This window comes from Natator depressus, chromosome 10 (genome assembly GCF_965152275.1).
Source record: "Natator depressus isolate rNatDep1 chromosome 10, rNatDep2.hap1, whole genome shotgun sequence".
NCBI lineage: Eukaryota > Metazoa > Chordata > Testudines > Cheloniidae > Natator > Natator depressus.
Window position 1 is genome coordinate 59,311,128 of NC_134243.1, and position 12,571 is coordinate 59,323,698.

The 12,571-nt window shown below is 41.3% G+C and overlaps 2 protein-coding genes across 5 annotated transcripts in view; one reads left to right on the forward strand and one right to left on the reverse strand.

Moving 5' to 3' along the window:
- Positions 1–1,643: 1,643 nt before the first annotated feature.
- PIERCE2 (piercer of microtubule wall 2) lies at positions 1,644–9,477 on the reverse strand. 3 transcript variants are annotated; one of them, XM_074966311.1, is made up of 2 exons: positions 8,691–9,477; positions 1,644–2,215 (listed from the first exon to the last, which is right to left on the reverse strand). In XM_074966311.1, exon 2 carries the CDS (start codon positions 2,204–2,206, stop codon positions 1,853–1,855), a length of 354 nt encoding a protein of 117 aa, XP_074822412.1. In that variant the 5' UTR covers positions 2,207–2,215; positions 8,691–9,477; the 3' UTR covers positions 1,644–1,852. The 3 variants fall into 3 exon arrangements, with proteins under 3 accessions (XP_074822412.1, XP_074822411.1, XP_074822413.1); XM_074966310.1 differs by having other exon boundaries at positions 8,733–9,468; XM_074966312.1 differs by lacking the exon at positions 8,691–9,477 and adding an exon at positions 8,167–8,683.
- CCPG1 (cell cycle progression 1) overlaps positions 8,985–12,571 on the forward strand; it is a 56,393-nt gene continuing 52,806 nt past the window's right edge. The window contains exon 1 of one of the 2 annotated variants that reach the window (XM_074966303.1): positions 8,985–9,175. Coding sequence is in view for 1 of the 2 variants with exons in the window: in XM_074966302.1 (XP_074822403.1) it covers positions 9,528–9,579 (52 nt within the window). In the remaining variant the exon portion in view is untranslated. Of the gene's footprint in view, positions 9,176–9,453; positions 9,580–12,571 lie in introns of those variants that run through there. The other variant, XM_074966302.1, reaches the window with a different exon arrangement.

The following is a 12,571-nucleotide window of genomic DNA, read 5'->3' on the forward strand; positions in this document are numbered from 1 at the left end:
ACAGGGCAGAGAATCTGCCCCCAGAGTACTGATTGTGGCCCTTTGACTTTTTTGAACTAAAGCTTGGCCCTTAGGCTGAAAAAATTGGACCCCACTGGATTTGTTAACGTGGTCTGGGATACAGTTCTACTTATTTTAAACTTCTGACTGTTATTTCTGAGTATGCTTGGCATTGATGGCGAACAGCTATGGTGCAATACTTGATCTCATTCTGAATTTCTTAGGTTACTAATTTGTTCCTGATTTGACAATTAGGGAATTTCTGACACTCTGGGAATTTTATGCAAGAGGGCCCTACCATTCCTTAGAACCAGTTAGCAGACACTATATTACGCTCTCTTTAAGCATAGTGAAGCAGCTGTGCATAATGCCTCCCAGTGCTCCATCTGTTTGTTATCCCTAATGCAGGGCTGTGATTAGCATTCACCCATTTTTGCTTAAATGTAATTTTTTGTTTCTCACTTATTCTGAATGCCACTTCTTTGGGACCTAAAGACACAGTTTACTGATGTTCACAAGGTATTATCTGCCTGAAGTTTTCATTTATTCTTTGTGTTCTTTCCTCTGAGCTGTCTGTTCCATGCAGTGAATGTTTTATTCCAGAGCATGTGATTTATATTTAATCTTCTGTTCAGACTATATTTTACATATGAGGACAAAATGAACCATTCTTGCATAAAATTCCCAACCCAACTTTTAGCTGCCCTCAACCCAATCTCTATATTTGTGCCTTCAAAACCCCTATTTATCAAGCAAACACGTGTGTACCTAACAAAGATTTGTGTGACTGAATTCCCATTTACCCACTGCTAAAAATATGGTCAAATATAGAAGTTCAGTTACTTTTGTTTTCATATTTATGCACCCTTCAGTCTAAATTAGTATTTTAAGGTGTGTATTGTAACAGTGCCTATAGATTAAAACATTTGTCTCACATGCAAACCTCAAAGGGCTGTACATGGGGAAAACTACATTGATAAGAATAGATGGCATCCCCCCTTCAGCAACTCAGAGGCAGTGTGCACAGCTTGATTTTGGACACTACATTACAGCCAGTAGGTTGGCTGCAAACTGTTGTATCACCTCCCTTATACTTGTGTTATGTTCTAGTCGATCAGTGCGTTTATCAGATCCACTGGCTGTTATCCTGACCTATGCAAAATACTTTCCCCATGTTTTGTGCAGAAAGTTTACCACTGAACCTCTTCTCCATGCAGAACTGTACAGTCCCAACTCCACTTTACACAAAAAAGGTTGGGAACAGCTTTAAGGTTTTGAGTTTCCTCAACTGTGGAAGGAGTTGCAGAATTTGTCTCTGCGTAAGTTGCACAGTACAAATTCTAAGACTGAAGCAGAGCACAAACCTGTTAAAGGACAACCTACTCACATCAAAATTATGTTGAGACAAATTCTGCACTCACTTACCCTATTGGCTTCCTTGGGGTTGCAGGTGGTGGAAATATTGGCAGGATTTGATCAATTTAAAAAAAAATAGTCTGGCCTTGTAACATGGGATCTGACACTTGTTTTGAACATTAATCTCAAAGATCTATCCTCTTAAGTGAATTTCTGTTGCACTTAGCTCTTTAATATACAAGAAGTGTTGTGTTTAACACATTCATTTCAAGAGATATACTTTATTCATGTATGGGTTGATGCACAGAAATGTATTAACAAATACTCACTTAAAATCCTGTTTACTACAAGGATCAAAAAAGCGTTTTACTGTAATACGTATTGACACTTTACTCCCAAAATGGACAACAAAACTAACAGGCCTGCATTTTGTTTTCCCAAAACTAAAATGAGTAGTATTTCAGTAAATACGTGAGAAAAGTAAGATAGTACAATTTTACAGAGTATGCTGCATATTTGGGTAGTCATATACCCTACTTCTGTCAATAGCAGTGTTTATATAATTATGTTGAGTCAAACCACAAATTAACAAATGTTTTGTAAATGTTTCATCTTGTGGACGGTAGGTACATGGTACCATTTGGGAGGTAGGTGGTATAGCACCATATTCACTTGAAGTTGTTTTAAACAGTAAAAGCTGAGGGTTTGTCAAGAAATTATTGGTAGTGAGTGTCTTTGGGTCCAACATACAGGAAAACACAGGATTGCCAGGATTTGCACAGGAAGGCAGTTGAACAGATTTGATTTTCTCCGTGTTGGTACTTGATGGTAGCATCTCAGCAGAAGTCATTTTCTTTTCCTAATTAAGAGATAATTTTGATGAGTTTCTTCTCTTTATAAATAAAAGGACAAAATTATATTTCAGTTAGATTCATATTAAATCATTGTTTTTATTAAACAAACAGATATTAGGAATCTGATCACTACATAAGTATATTATTAGTTTAATTACTTGTGTATGGAAAGTAATGTGTTTCCTGCAGGAGAAAGCTGCAGGGGCAAAAAAGTCATGAAACTAAAAGGAATTTTTCCCAACTTTCACAGAATTTTGTTGTATGCTTCTGCAGTGCATTGTACAGGTCACTTACATATTATTCAGCTATTTACCTGGATCCAGTTACTTTAGTGGTGTGCTATTTTAAAGATGGTAAGTAGGTAAGCTTCAGCAAAAAGTGGCACAATGAAAAGAGGGTTATGTAGCATGCGAAACCCATGCTTAGATTCAGACTCATTCTTTCACTCAAATTTATAATACCTTCTTAGTGGGTTAGATTTTTGGGAAGGAGGAATAATAATGATAACACAGCATGTTACAGCTTCAGTATAATAATTCAGAAAGATTAATTTGCACAGGGGAAGGGGCTAAACAATGCTGCTTATATTTGTGGGAGAAGGGGTATTTTGCATAATTCTAAACGTTGTCCTAAAGTTTTACATTTATTTTTAAATGGCTTGATTCCAAGTAAGTGTAATTTTAGAGTAGTCTAGTAATTTACTGATACAATCCTCTGTGTAGGCATTGAAGTGAAGGAGCAGCTAATTCACATCTTTGTTTCTACTGTTTCTAGTTTTCTGTCAGTGTAGAAGGGCTGCATTTATAGTTTATATTGTGGAGGGCCTATTATATTGGAGGGGAGATAGAATTTTTTTTCAAATGAAATTTTAGAATGTGTGGAAAATTGCAGATACCTGATAATCCTGGAATATTTTTTTAAAAATACCATACCTTAGTCATATCCATGGACATAAGTTTATTTGTGAAGGCTCCGTTCCATAGTAAAGAGTACTCCATAGAATTAAATAATCAGTAATTGTTCATTACTAACAATTATCAGATGTGACATGGTGACTATTGTCCTGGGCAGCCATTTGCTTGAATTATAGCATTCACTAAAGTTGAAATATATCTAGCATTAGTGTTCTTTACTGTCTCAAAGAAAAAAAAAACATTTTAGATATCACTATGGAACATTGGGAAGAAATCTTTTCCCTTGAGACTGAAGGTTGGGTTCAGGTTCCATACACCACTGGTTTTCAAACTTTTTTTCTGGCAATCCAGTTGAAGAGAATTGTTGATGCCCGTGACCCAACGGAGCTGGGGATGAGGGGTTTGGGAGTGGGCTGAGGCAGAGGGTTGGGGTGCAGGTATGAGGGCTGTGGAGTGGGGCTGGGAATGAGGGGTTCAGGATGTGGGAGGGGGCTCTGGACTGGGGCAGGGGGTTAGGGTGCGGGAGGGGGTCAGGGCTGGGGGTGCAGGATCTAAGGTGGGGTCAGGGATGAGAGGTTTGGGGGGGCTGGGGCAGGGGTTGGGGCACGGACTTACCTCCGGCGGCTCCTGGTCAGCGGTGCAGCCGGGGTGCAGAGGCAGGGTTCCCACCTGCCCTGGAACCGTGGACTGCGCAGAGCCCCGGAAGTGGCCAGCAGCAGGTCCGGCTCCTAGGCAGAGGCACACAAGCGGTTCCATACGGCTCTCGCCCTCAGGCACTGCCCGCTGCCCCAGCTCCATTGCCCGGTTCCTGGCCAATGGGAGCGCGGAGCCGGTGCTTGGGCAGCACGCAGAGCTCTGTGGCCCCGCTGCCTGGGAGCCGGACCTGCTGCTGGCTGCTTCCGGGGTGCAGTGCAGTGTCAGAACAGGTAGGGACTATTAGTTTTTACTGGCTGGCTGCCAGCAAGGCAACCCAGTGCCGTGCATTCCAGGTCACAACCCAAAGTTTGAAAACTACTGCCATAGACCCTTTGTCTAATCCTATCCCGATTCTATAATTCGGGACTAGACAACTGTTAGACGTGGCAGTCCTTGGATGAGCTATTCTAACCAAGATCTGATGTGGCTGTCAAAGGTGAAAGTTTCCCTCATTTTTTCAAATATGGCATAAGATTGATGCCTTGCTGAGATTTCCAGCTTCACTAAAACAGTCTAATCTGTGTATGCATTACTGCTTGGCTCAAGACAGTGTGATGTGGAGGAGGAATGAGCACAAGGTCCAGCGTCAGGAGGCTTAATGCTGGTTCTGCTATTGCCTTGTGGCATGGCTTGGGCAAATAACTTCCTGTACTTTGTTGTGCTTCCTCATCTGTAAAATAGGGATATTAATGTTTACTCAACTATTTCGCAGTGGTATTGCAAAGATTAGGCCTTTTCTACACTCTGGAATATCCTTTATTGGAGACATTTTTTTATTTCAGAAGGTGGAGAAAGCTACTAGGGGAGAGGCTGTTCTAGATTTGATTTTGACAAATAGGGAAGAACTGGATGAGAATTTGAAAGTGAAAGGCAGTTTGTGTGAAAGTGATCATGAAATGGTAGAATTCATGATTCTAAGGAATGGTAGGAGGGAGAACAGCAAAATAAAGACAATGGATTTCAAGAAGGGAGACTTTAGCAAACTCAGGGAGTTGGTAGGTAAGATCCCATGGGAAGCAAGACTAAGAGGAAAGACAATTGAAGACAGCTGGCAGTTTTTCAAAGAGACATTATTAAGGGCACAAGAGCAAACTATCCCACTGCGTAGTAAAGATAGGAAGTACGGCAAGAGACCATCCTGGCTTAACCAGGAGATCGTCAATGATCTAAAAATCAAAAAAGAGTCCTACAAAAAGTGGAAACTCGGTCAAATTACAAAGAATGAATATAAACAAATAACACGGCTATGTAGGGACAAAATTAGAAAGGCCAAGGCACAAAATGAGATCAAACTAGCTAGACACATAAAGGGTAACAAGAAAACATTCTACAAATATATTAGAAGCAAGAGGAATACCAAGGACAGGGTACGCCTCCTTACTCAATGAGGAGGGGGGGAAACAATAACAGAAAATGTGGAAATGGTAGAGGTGCTTAATGACTTTTTTGTTTTGGTTTTCACCAAGAATGTTGGTGGTGATTGAATGTCTAACGTGGTGAATACCAGTGAAAAGGAGGTAGGATCAGAAGACACTAAAATAGGGAAAGAACAAGTTAAAAATTATTTGGATAAATTAGATGTCTTCAAGTCACCAGGGCCTGATGAAATGCATCCTAGAATACTCAAGGAGCTGACTGATGAGATATTTGAGCCATTAGCGATTATCTTTGAAAAGTCATGGAAGACGGGAGAGATTCCAGAAGACTGGAAAAGGGCAAATACAGTTCCCATCTATAAAAAGGGAAATAAGGACAACGCAGAGAATTACAGACCAGTCAGATTAACTTCTGTACCTGGAAAGATAATGGAGCAAATAATTAAGCAATCAGTTTACAAACATCTAGAAGATAATAAGGTGATAAGTAAAGGTCAGCATGGATTTATCAAGAACAAATCATGTCAAACCAACCTGATGGCTTTCTTTGACAGGGTAACAAGCATTGTGGATGGGGGGGAAGTGGTAGATGTGGTATATCTTGACTTTAGTAAAGCTTTTGATACTGTCTCACATGCCCTTCTCATAAACAAACTAGGGAAATACAACCTAGATGGAGCTACTAGAAGGTGGGTGCATAACTGGTTGGAAAATCGTTCCCAGAGAGTAGTTATCAGTAGTTCACAGTCATGCTGGAAGGACTTAACGAGTGGGGTCCCACAGGGATCAGTTCTAGGTCCGGTTCTGTTCAATATCTTCATCAATAATTTAGATAATGGCATACAAAGTACACTTATAACGTTTGCGGACAATACCAAGATGGGAGGGGTCTCAAGTGCTTTGGAGGATAGGATTAAAATTCAAAATGATCTGGAGAAATGGTCTGAAGTAAATAGGATGAAATTCAATAAGGACAAATGCAAAGTACTCCATTTAGGAAGGAACAGTCAGTTGCACACATACAAAATGGGAAATGACTGCCTAGGAAGGAGTATTGTGGAAAGGGATCTGGGGGTAATAGTAGATCACAAGCTAAATATGAGTCAACAGTGTAACACTGTTGCAAAAAAAAGCCAACATCATTCTGGGATGTATTAGCAGGCGTGTTGTAAGGAAGACATGAGAATCATAGAACTGGAAGGGACCTGGAAGGCAGGACTAAGTATTATCTAGACCATCCCTGACAGGTGTTTTACCAACCTGCTCTTAAAAATCCCCAATGACAGAGATTCCACAACCTCCCTAGGTAATTTATTCTAGCACTAAAGAAGTAATTCTTCCGCTCTACTCTGTGCTGATTAGGCCTCAACTGGAGTACTGTGTCCAGTTCTGGATGCCACATTTCAGGAAGGATGTGGACTAATTGGAGAGAGACCAGAGAAGAGCAACAAACATGATTAAAGGTCTAGAAAACATGACCTATGAGGGAAGACTGAAAAAATTAGATTTATTTAGTCTGGAAAAGAGAAGACGGGGGTGGGGGGGGTGGATATAAGAGTTTTCAAGTATGTAAAAGGTTGTTACAAGGAGGGAGAAAAATGTTTTTCCTTAACCTCTGAGGATAGGACAAGAAGCAATGGGGCTTAAATTTTAGCAAGGGAGCTTTAGGTTGGACATTAGGAAAAACTTCCTAACTGTCAGGGTGGTTAAGCACTGGAATAAATTGCCTAGGGAGGTTGCGGAATCTCCATCATTGGAGATTTTTAAGAGCAGGTCAGACAAACACCTGTCAGGAATGGTCTAGAGAATACTTAGCTCTGTCATGAGTGCAGGACACTGGACTAGATGACTTCTCAAGGTCCTTTCCAGTCCTATGATTCAGCAATCAATGGCCAGCACTAGGCATAGGACTCAATACCAGTGCAACTAAGTATAACTAGACAAGGACAAGCTGGGGTTTGCACCCTTCATTACTGATGTGGGGCTACTCCTGAGTCTACAGAGGCTTGAATATCTATCCAGTGATTTGAACATGTATAAAATCATATCAGTGCAAAATTGCTGCCTTTATAAGAGAATATAAGGGTTGCCACATTTACTTTACCAACCTTTTCTAACTGGTAAGTGTTATATGAAAGGTAAGCTAAGTGCTGATTTTCTATTTTATTTATTTATTTTTAAATGCATGATAACAAACTAATGACTCTAGAGAAGAAAACTACTGAAATGCCAGTCCCTATGAACTTTTCTATACTGCTGTTCTTCAAATGAAGTTGACAAAAGGATAGTTTTCCCCCCCCCTGCCCGCTAAGGCGTGTGTGTACTAAGGATTCACTTGCTGAACTTCTGTATTTCTATAAACAACTGTTTTGCGGTGGAGTTTAGATAGGTGGTTTAGTAATTTTTTTTCAGAGAGAAGGCAATTTCTACTGTTTGAACTGACAAAACTGATCCCTTGTCAATATATTTTTAAAATCTATATTCTAAATTTCTCAAGTGAAAGGTTGGGGGGTTTTCTTTGTATTGCCTTTTCTAACAAATATGTAACTTGCATATTAACTCCTTCCTACCATCCACAAAAAAAGCCTTACCAAAACAAGACACTCTACTGTACACTTCTCCCCCTAGGGAGAGGATGAGAGAACATGTATGACAGATGTTAGTCATGTGGTTTAATGCATGACTGGAGGGTGTGCTGATACTATGGTGATGTAAGAACTGATCCAGAATTGTATTAATTCATTTTGATGAAATAAGTCATTCCAGCCTGGTGACCTTTAGAGGTTCAGCTGAGCTGAAGAAAAGCTCTGTGTAAGCTGAAAAGCTTGTCTTTTACCAACAGAAGTTGGTCCAATAAGTTATTGCCTCACCTTGTCTCTCTAACATATAAATTCATTGGTTTAGATTAAACTTTAGGTGTAAGTGGGATACTGTCAATTTAAAAAAATCCTGAATAAACCATTAATTTACCTCTGTTGCTAATACAATGGTAGATTAAAACTGACAACACTTTAAATATCCAGTTTACTTATTACTAATCTTTTTGCTTGTTGCATTCCTTTCAGATGAGCCAGTAAACTGGCATGAAGTCTGTAGTTTACACAGCCACTTTCACTGTCAGGTTCTCCGAGTTGCATTGGCTGTTTAATATCCGTGCCCACTGACTGGCACTAAAAGTAAGTGCATGGGAATGTCTCGTCTCCTGATCCGATTTTGTAAATGCCCGCTTTACGTAACAGGGTTATTTTTATCCCTTTCTTCCTCATCTTTAAAATGCCTCCAAGGAGCACAGCCGGGACTTGGTGAAACAGCCAGGACACGACACGGACTTTACCCTCTCCTGCCTCCTCCAGCTGAGAAATGCGGCCTGTGCCTCCGGCTCCGGCGCCGCGGCGAGCCGGGCACGGACGGACAATCGCTTACAGCGCCAGGAGTGGGGCCGCGGCCTTACCCCACCTCTCAAGTTCTGAGACTAACAGGCGCCAACTACCCACCGCGACAGGTCGGGCCGGCGCGCGCGCTCTGCCGCTGCTTACCACGGTCCGCCTCAGCCTGGCCGCCGGCGCCGCTGCTGCTGCTGTCCAAAGCGCTGCAGCCGGCTCTGGACAGTGGCCCCAGCTCCGCAAAGCTCAGGCGTCGGGGGCGTGCGGCGTTGCCATAGCACCAGCCCCTCAAGGAGCCGCTGACGGTTCCTTTGTTGACAAGCCTCGTTGCCCTTTGACCTCTGCGCCGCCGCCCCTTTGCTGCCTGGGATCTGTAGTTCCCCTCGGGCTCGGCCCGCAGTGAGTGAGCGGGGAGCGGACTACACTTGCCAGGGTGCTGGGGCGCAGTAGCAATGCGCAGGCGCCGCTTACCCTGCTGCTGGTTGTTTGTTGTTTTGTGAAGGCATCAGGAGCTAGCGGCGCGAGCCCGTGGCGCCCCCGTCCCACGTCCTTGGCTGGCTGCGGCGGGGGGCGCCGCGCCGGGCCCGATCACTCAGGTACGAGGGGCCGCTCGGCCGAGGTGGGCGGCAGGCGACTCCTTCCTTCCTCTTTTCGCTCGGGAAGCGTATCTCGGCTTGTCCCTCAGCCCATGGTGCGACTGCGCCACCCGCTCCCCACTTGGCTCCCTAGTGACAGCGCTCCTCGGGGGGCACCCCCTTAGCTCCCTGCCCGGCAGAGCGCTGCGCACCTCCAGCCGCCTCCCCCTTCTCCTCGTTCGGGCCCGCTGTCGGGGGAAGGGCCCTTTCGAGAGGGAGCTGCGGGCAGGGGAGCAGATAACGGGCGGGGCGCTGGTTTCTGTGCGTGAGCGAGAAGGGCCCCGGCTGGCCCCAGACTGCCCCGGGTTAGAATATGCGGCCCGGGTTTGAGAATCGGGAGCAGACAGCGTGGCTCGAGGCAGCGGGTTAGTATTTAAACGTCCGTGCTGTACGTGGTAAGCGCGTGTTTGGGCAGTACCCATGTAATGACACGATCACTTATGTAACTATTCTTGCTGCTCTTTGCTATGCTTTGTAAGGGTAAATGTCAGCTTTTGGGAAGGGGGGTTCAGGATGAAGACAGCTAAGCACCTCTGCTGTTGGCAAAGGGCAGGGCCATCAGAGGGAATCCTATGGTTTTACTACTCTGTGTTGGGTGCTGGGCACTTTTTCTGGAAAACAAATTTCCTCTGCCATGTCTGCCAAATGGTGCTGCTTTTACTTTAGTCTGTTTCATCGTGGTAACGTTTAAATAAGAAATGGAATAGCAGGCCACCCCTCGTGGTGAATGGGTATATACGTGTTTGTAGCATTTTATTGGGGATTGGTCCTGCTTTGAGCAGGGGGTTGGACTAGATGACCTCCTGAGGTCCCTTCCAACCCTGATATTCTATGATTTACAGCTGGGTGCAAGAGGATCTTGAATTGCTCACTATATTGGTCAGTAAAAGGAGACACTGTTTTATTACTTTAATATATCTTATGTATGTTCAGTCAAATGAGAAATTGGCTCTTAGATCTTGAATATTATGCATTATGATTTCCCAACTTCCATCTGTTTCATCATCTCCATACATGCTTGTGACCAATGAAATGTATTATATTTCATAAATGATGTGATAGTTTACACTGCTGAATGTTACTTAAGTTGTTTTGGAACTATGCTACTTTATCTGTAGCCAAAACGTCATACTTATAAGAGAAAAAACAATAATATATTCGTAGAGCACAAAACCAAATATAGAGATTGGTTTTAGTAAAACAGTGCAGGTGCACAGACAGAACAGTGTGTTCACATCATGCCCTGGGAATTCAAACAATACTAGTATCACAGTACAGTAAGTAAATTAGCATTACAGAATTGTGAGTTGTCAGAAATCTTTTCATAGAAATATGTTGATCTGAGGAAGCAGAAAATAATTGCTATTATAATTGAAGACTGCTTAGTAGAAGTAATATAAATTCCCATGAAGATCCTGCAATAGCATATTTACCTTAATTATTTATTCTGAGACTTTTTTTTTGTACATCAGAAATAGGATATTCCTGTAGAACAGAATCCTCAGTTTCCCTAGCTAAAAGTGGAACATAATTAGCTAAAAATAATTACTTTTCACTGGTTAGTCATTCTTCTTTGTTAACATTCATTCAGATCTTTCTGGTCTGACAGTTCTTGTTTCAAGATGGAAGAACTTTGCAGTTATATGTAGAATGGAATTATTATTATGCTGTTGTACGTTGGATATCGGTTTTATTCCAACACTCAAATTTTGGTGAATTGGACATATAGTATTTTACATTTCTGTTGTATTACCAATAAGAGACAGAAACCAATAGTTATCAAAAATCTTTATTTTGCACCCTGAATATTTATTCCTCCATTAACTTCAATGGGAGCTGCACATTGTATACGGTGATGTGAATAAACTGTTTTAAAAAGAGACTGTCAAATTTGGTTACAGCAGTCAAGACACTGTCAAATTAAGAAAATAATATATATTGAATAAAATGAATTTCCTTTTACTTGTATCTAAATACTCTAAGATTAAAACTAGAAGAATGTCATTTCTTTCACTCAGTTTTCCTTTTCCTTCATATCTCTACATGCACATACCCATTTCTTTTAATCCTGTGTTAGATTTCATGCCATTACAGGAGCTTTATCTCATGTGCACCCTATAATTACCTCAAATGGCACTGACTCCTGTGGAGTTCCCCACACAACTGTGCAGTTGTGGAGAATGCAGCCAATTGCATCATAACTTCTGCTGCGGGGGATGGAGCAGAATATTTTTAAGCACATTCTTTCAAGACAGAAGAACCAAGACTCTGGAAGTAGACAAACTAATTTCTACTTAATTACTGCCAACAAAATCGTAAAAAGACAGAAGTAAAATGATAGCTTTGTCATTACTGTGAAAGGTTTGGAAAACCATTACAATAGATTACATTTCTAGATAACCTCAGTTTGTAGACTGGCTGCTAATATAAATAATAATTTTCAAAAAAAATCTTCCATCCAATTTTTTCAAGATTATGCCCTGTGTATTTTATTTATATTTTCATCATAAGAAGCTACATATTTTAAAGTAGTTGGTTATCACAAACAAGAGTAAAATTACAGTAGTTTCGCTGTTGATACCTTGGGTATTGGGGTCTGATCCAAAGCCCATTGAAGTCGGTAAGAAGATGCCAGTTGACTTTATAGGACTATAGGGGAGATTCTCCAAAGCTCACTAAATTGTAAGCTCTTTCAGGCAGGAACTGTTGTTTAATATGTTTCCTTCACTGCCTATCACAGTGGAGTACCAATCTAGTTGAGGTCTCTAGAGAGTATCATAATATAAATGTCAAATAACAGTAGTAGTAATAGCTGAATGAAAGACTCGGGCAGCTTTCTTAGAAGTTTGTAATACAGTATTGGTAAAACATACCATGTACAAAGTTTATTTCTGTTTCTGTTATTATAGGGATGTCATCTTAAAAATAACACTGAAATTTATCTATTATTGTTATAACACCTCAGATTACTGTAAAATAACCAAAATTAAAAAAAAAAGATTTTTCAGTCTGTGTACTTCGTGCATTTTGTAGCAATTGGTGTATAGTCTTCAGTCTTTCCCCTGTTCACATGAGTCTTTTACTGGAGGGGGAAATACACAATTTTTAAAAATAAGAAAATGTAATTTTGAAACCACAGGAGGACTGGGAGGGTCAGCAGCCATAGAACCTTAAACTGCTTTTAATTTTTTTTTTTTTAAATTGACTAGATTTCAAGTTGACTGTGTCCCTTTAAGTCAGCGGTTCTCAAACTTTTGTACTGGTGACCCCTTTCACATAGCAAGCCTCTGAGTGTGACCCCTGTTATAAATTAAAACCACTTTTTTATATATTTAACACCATTATAAATGCTGGAGG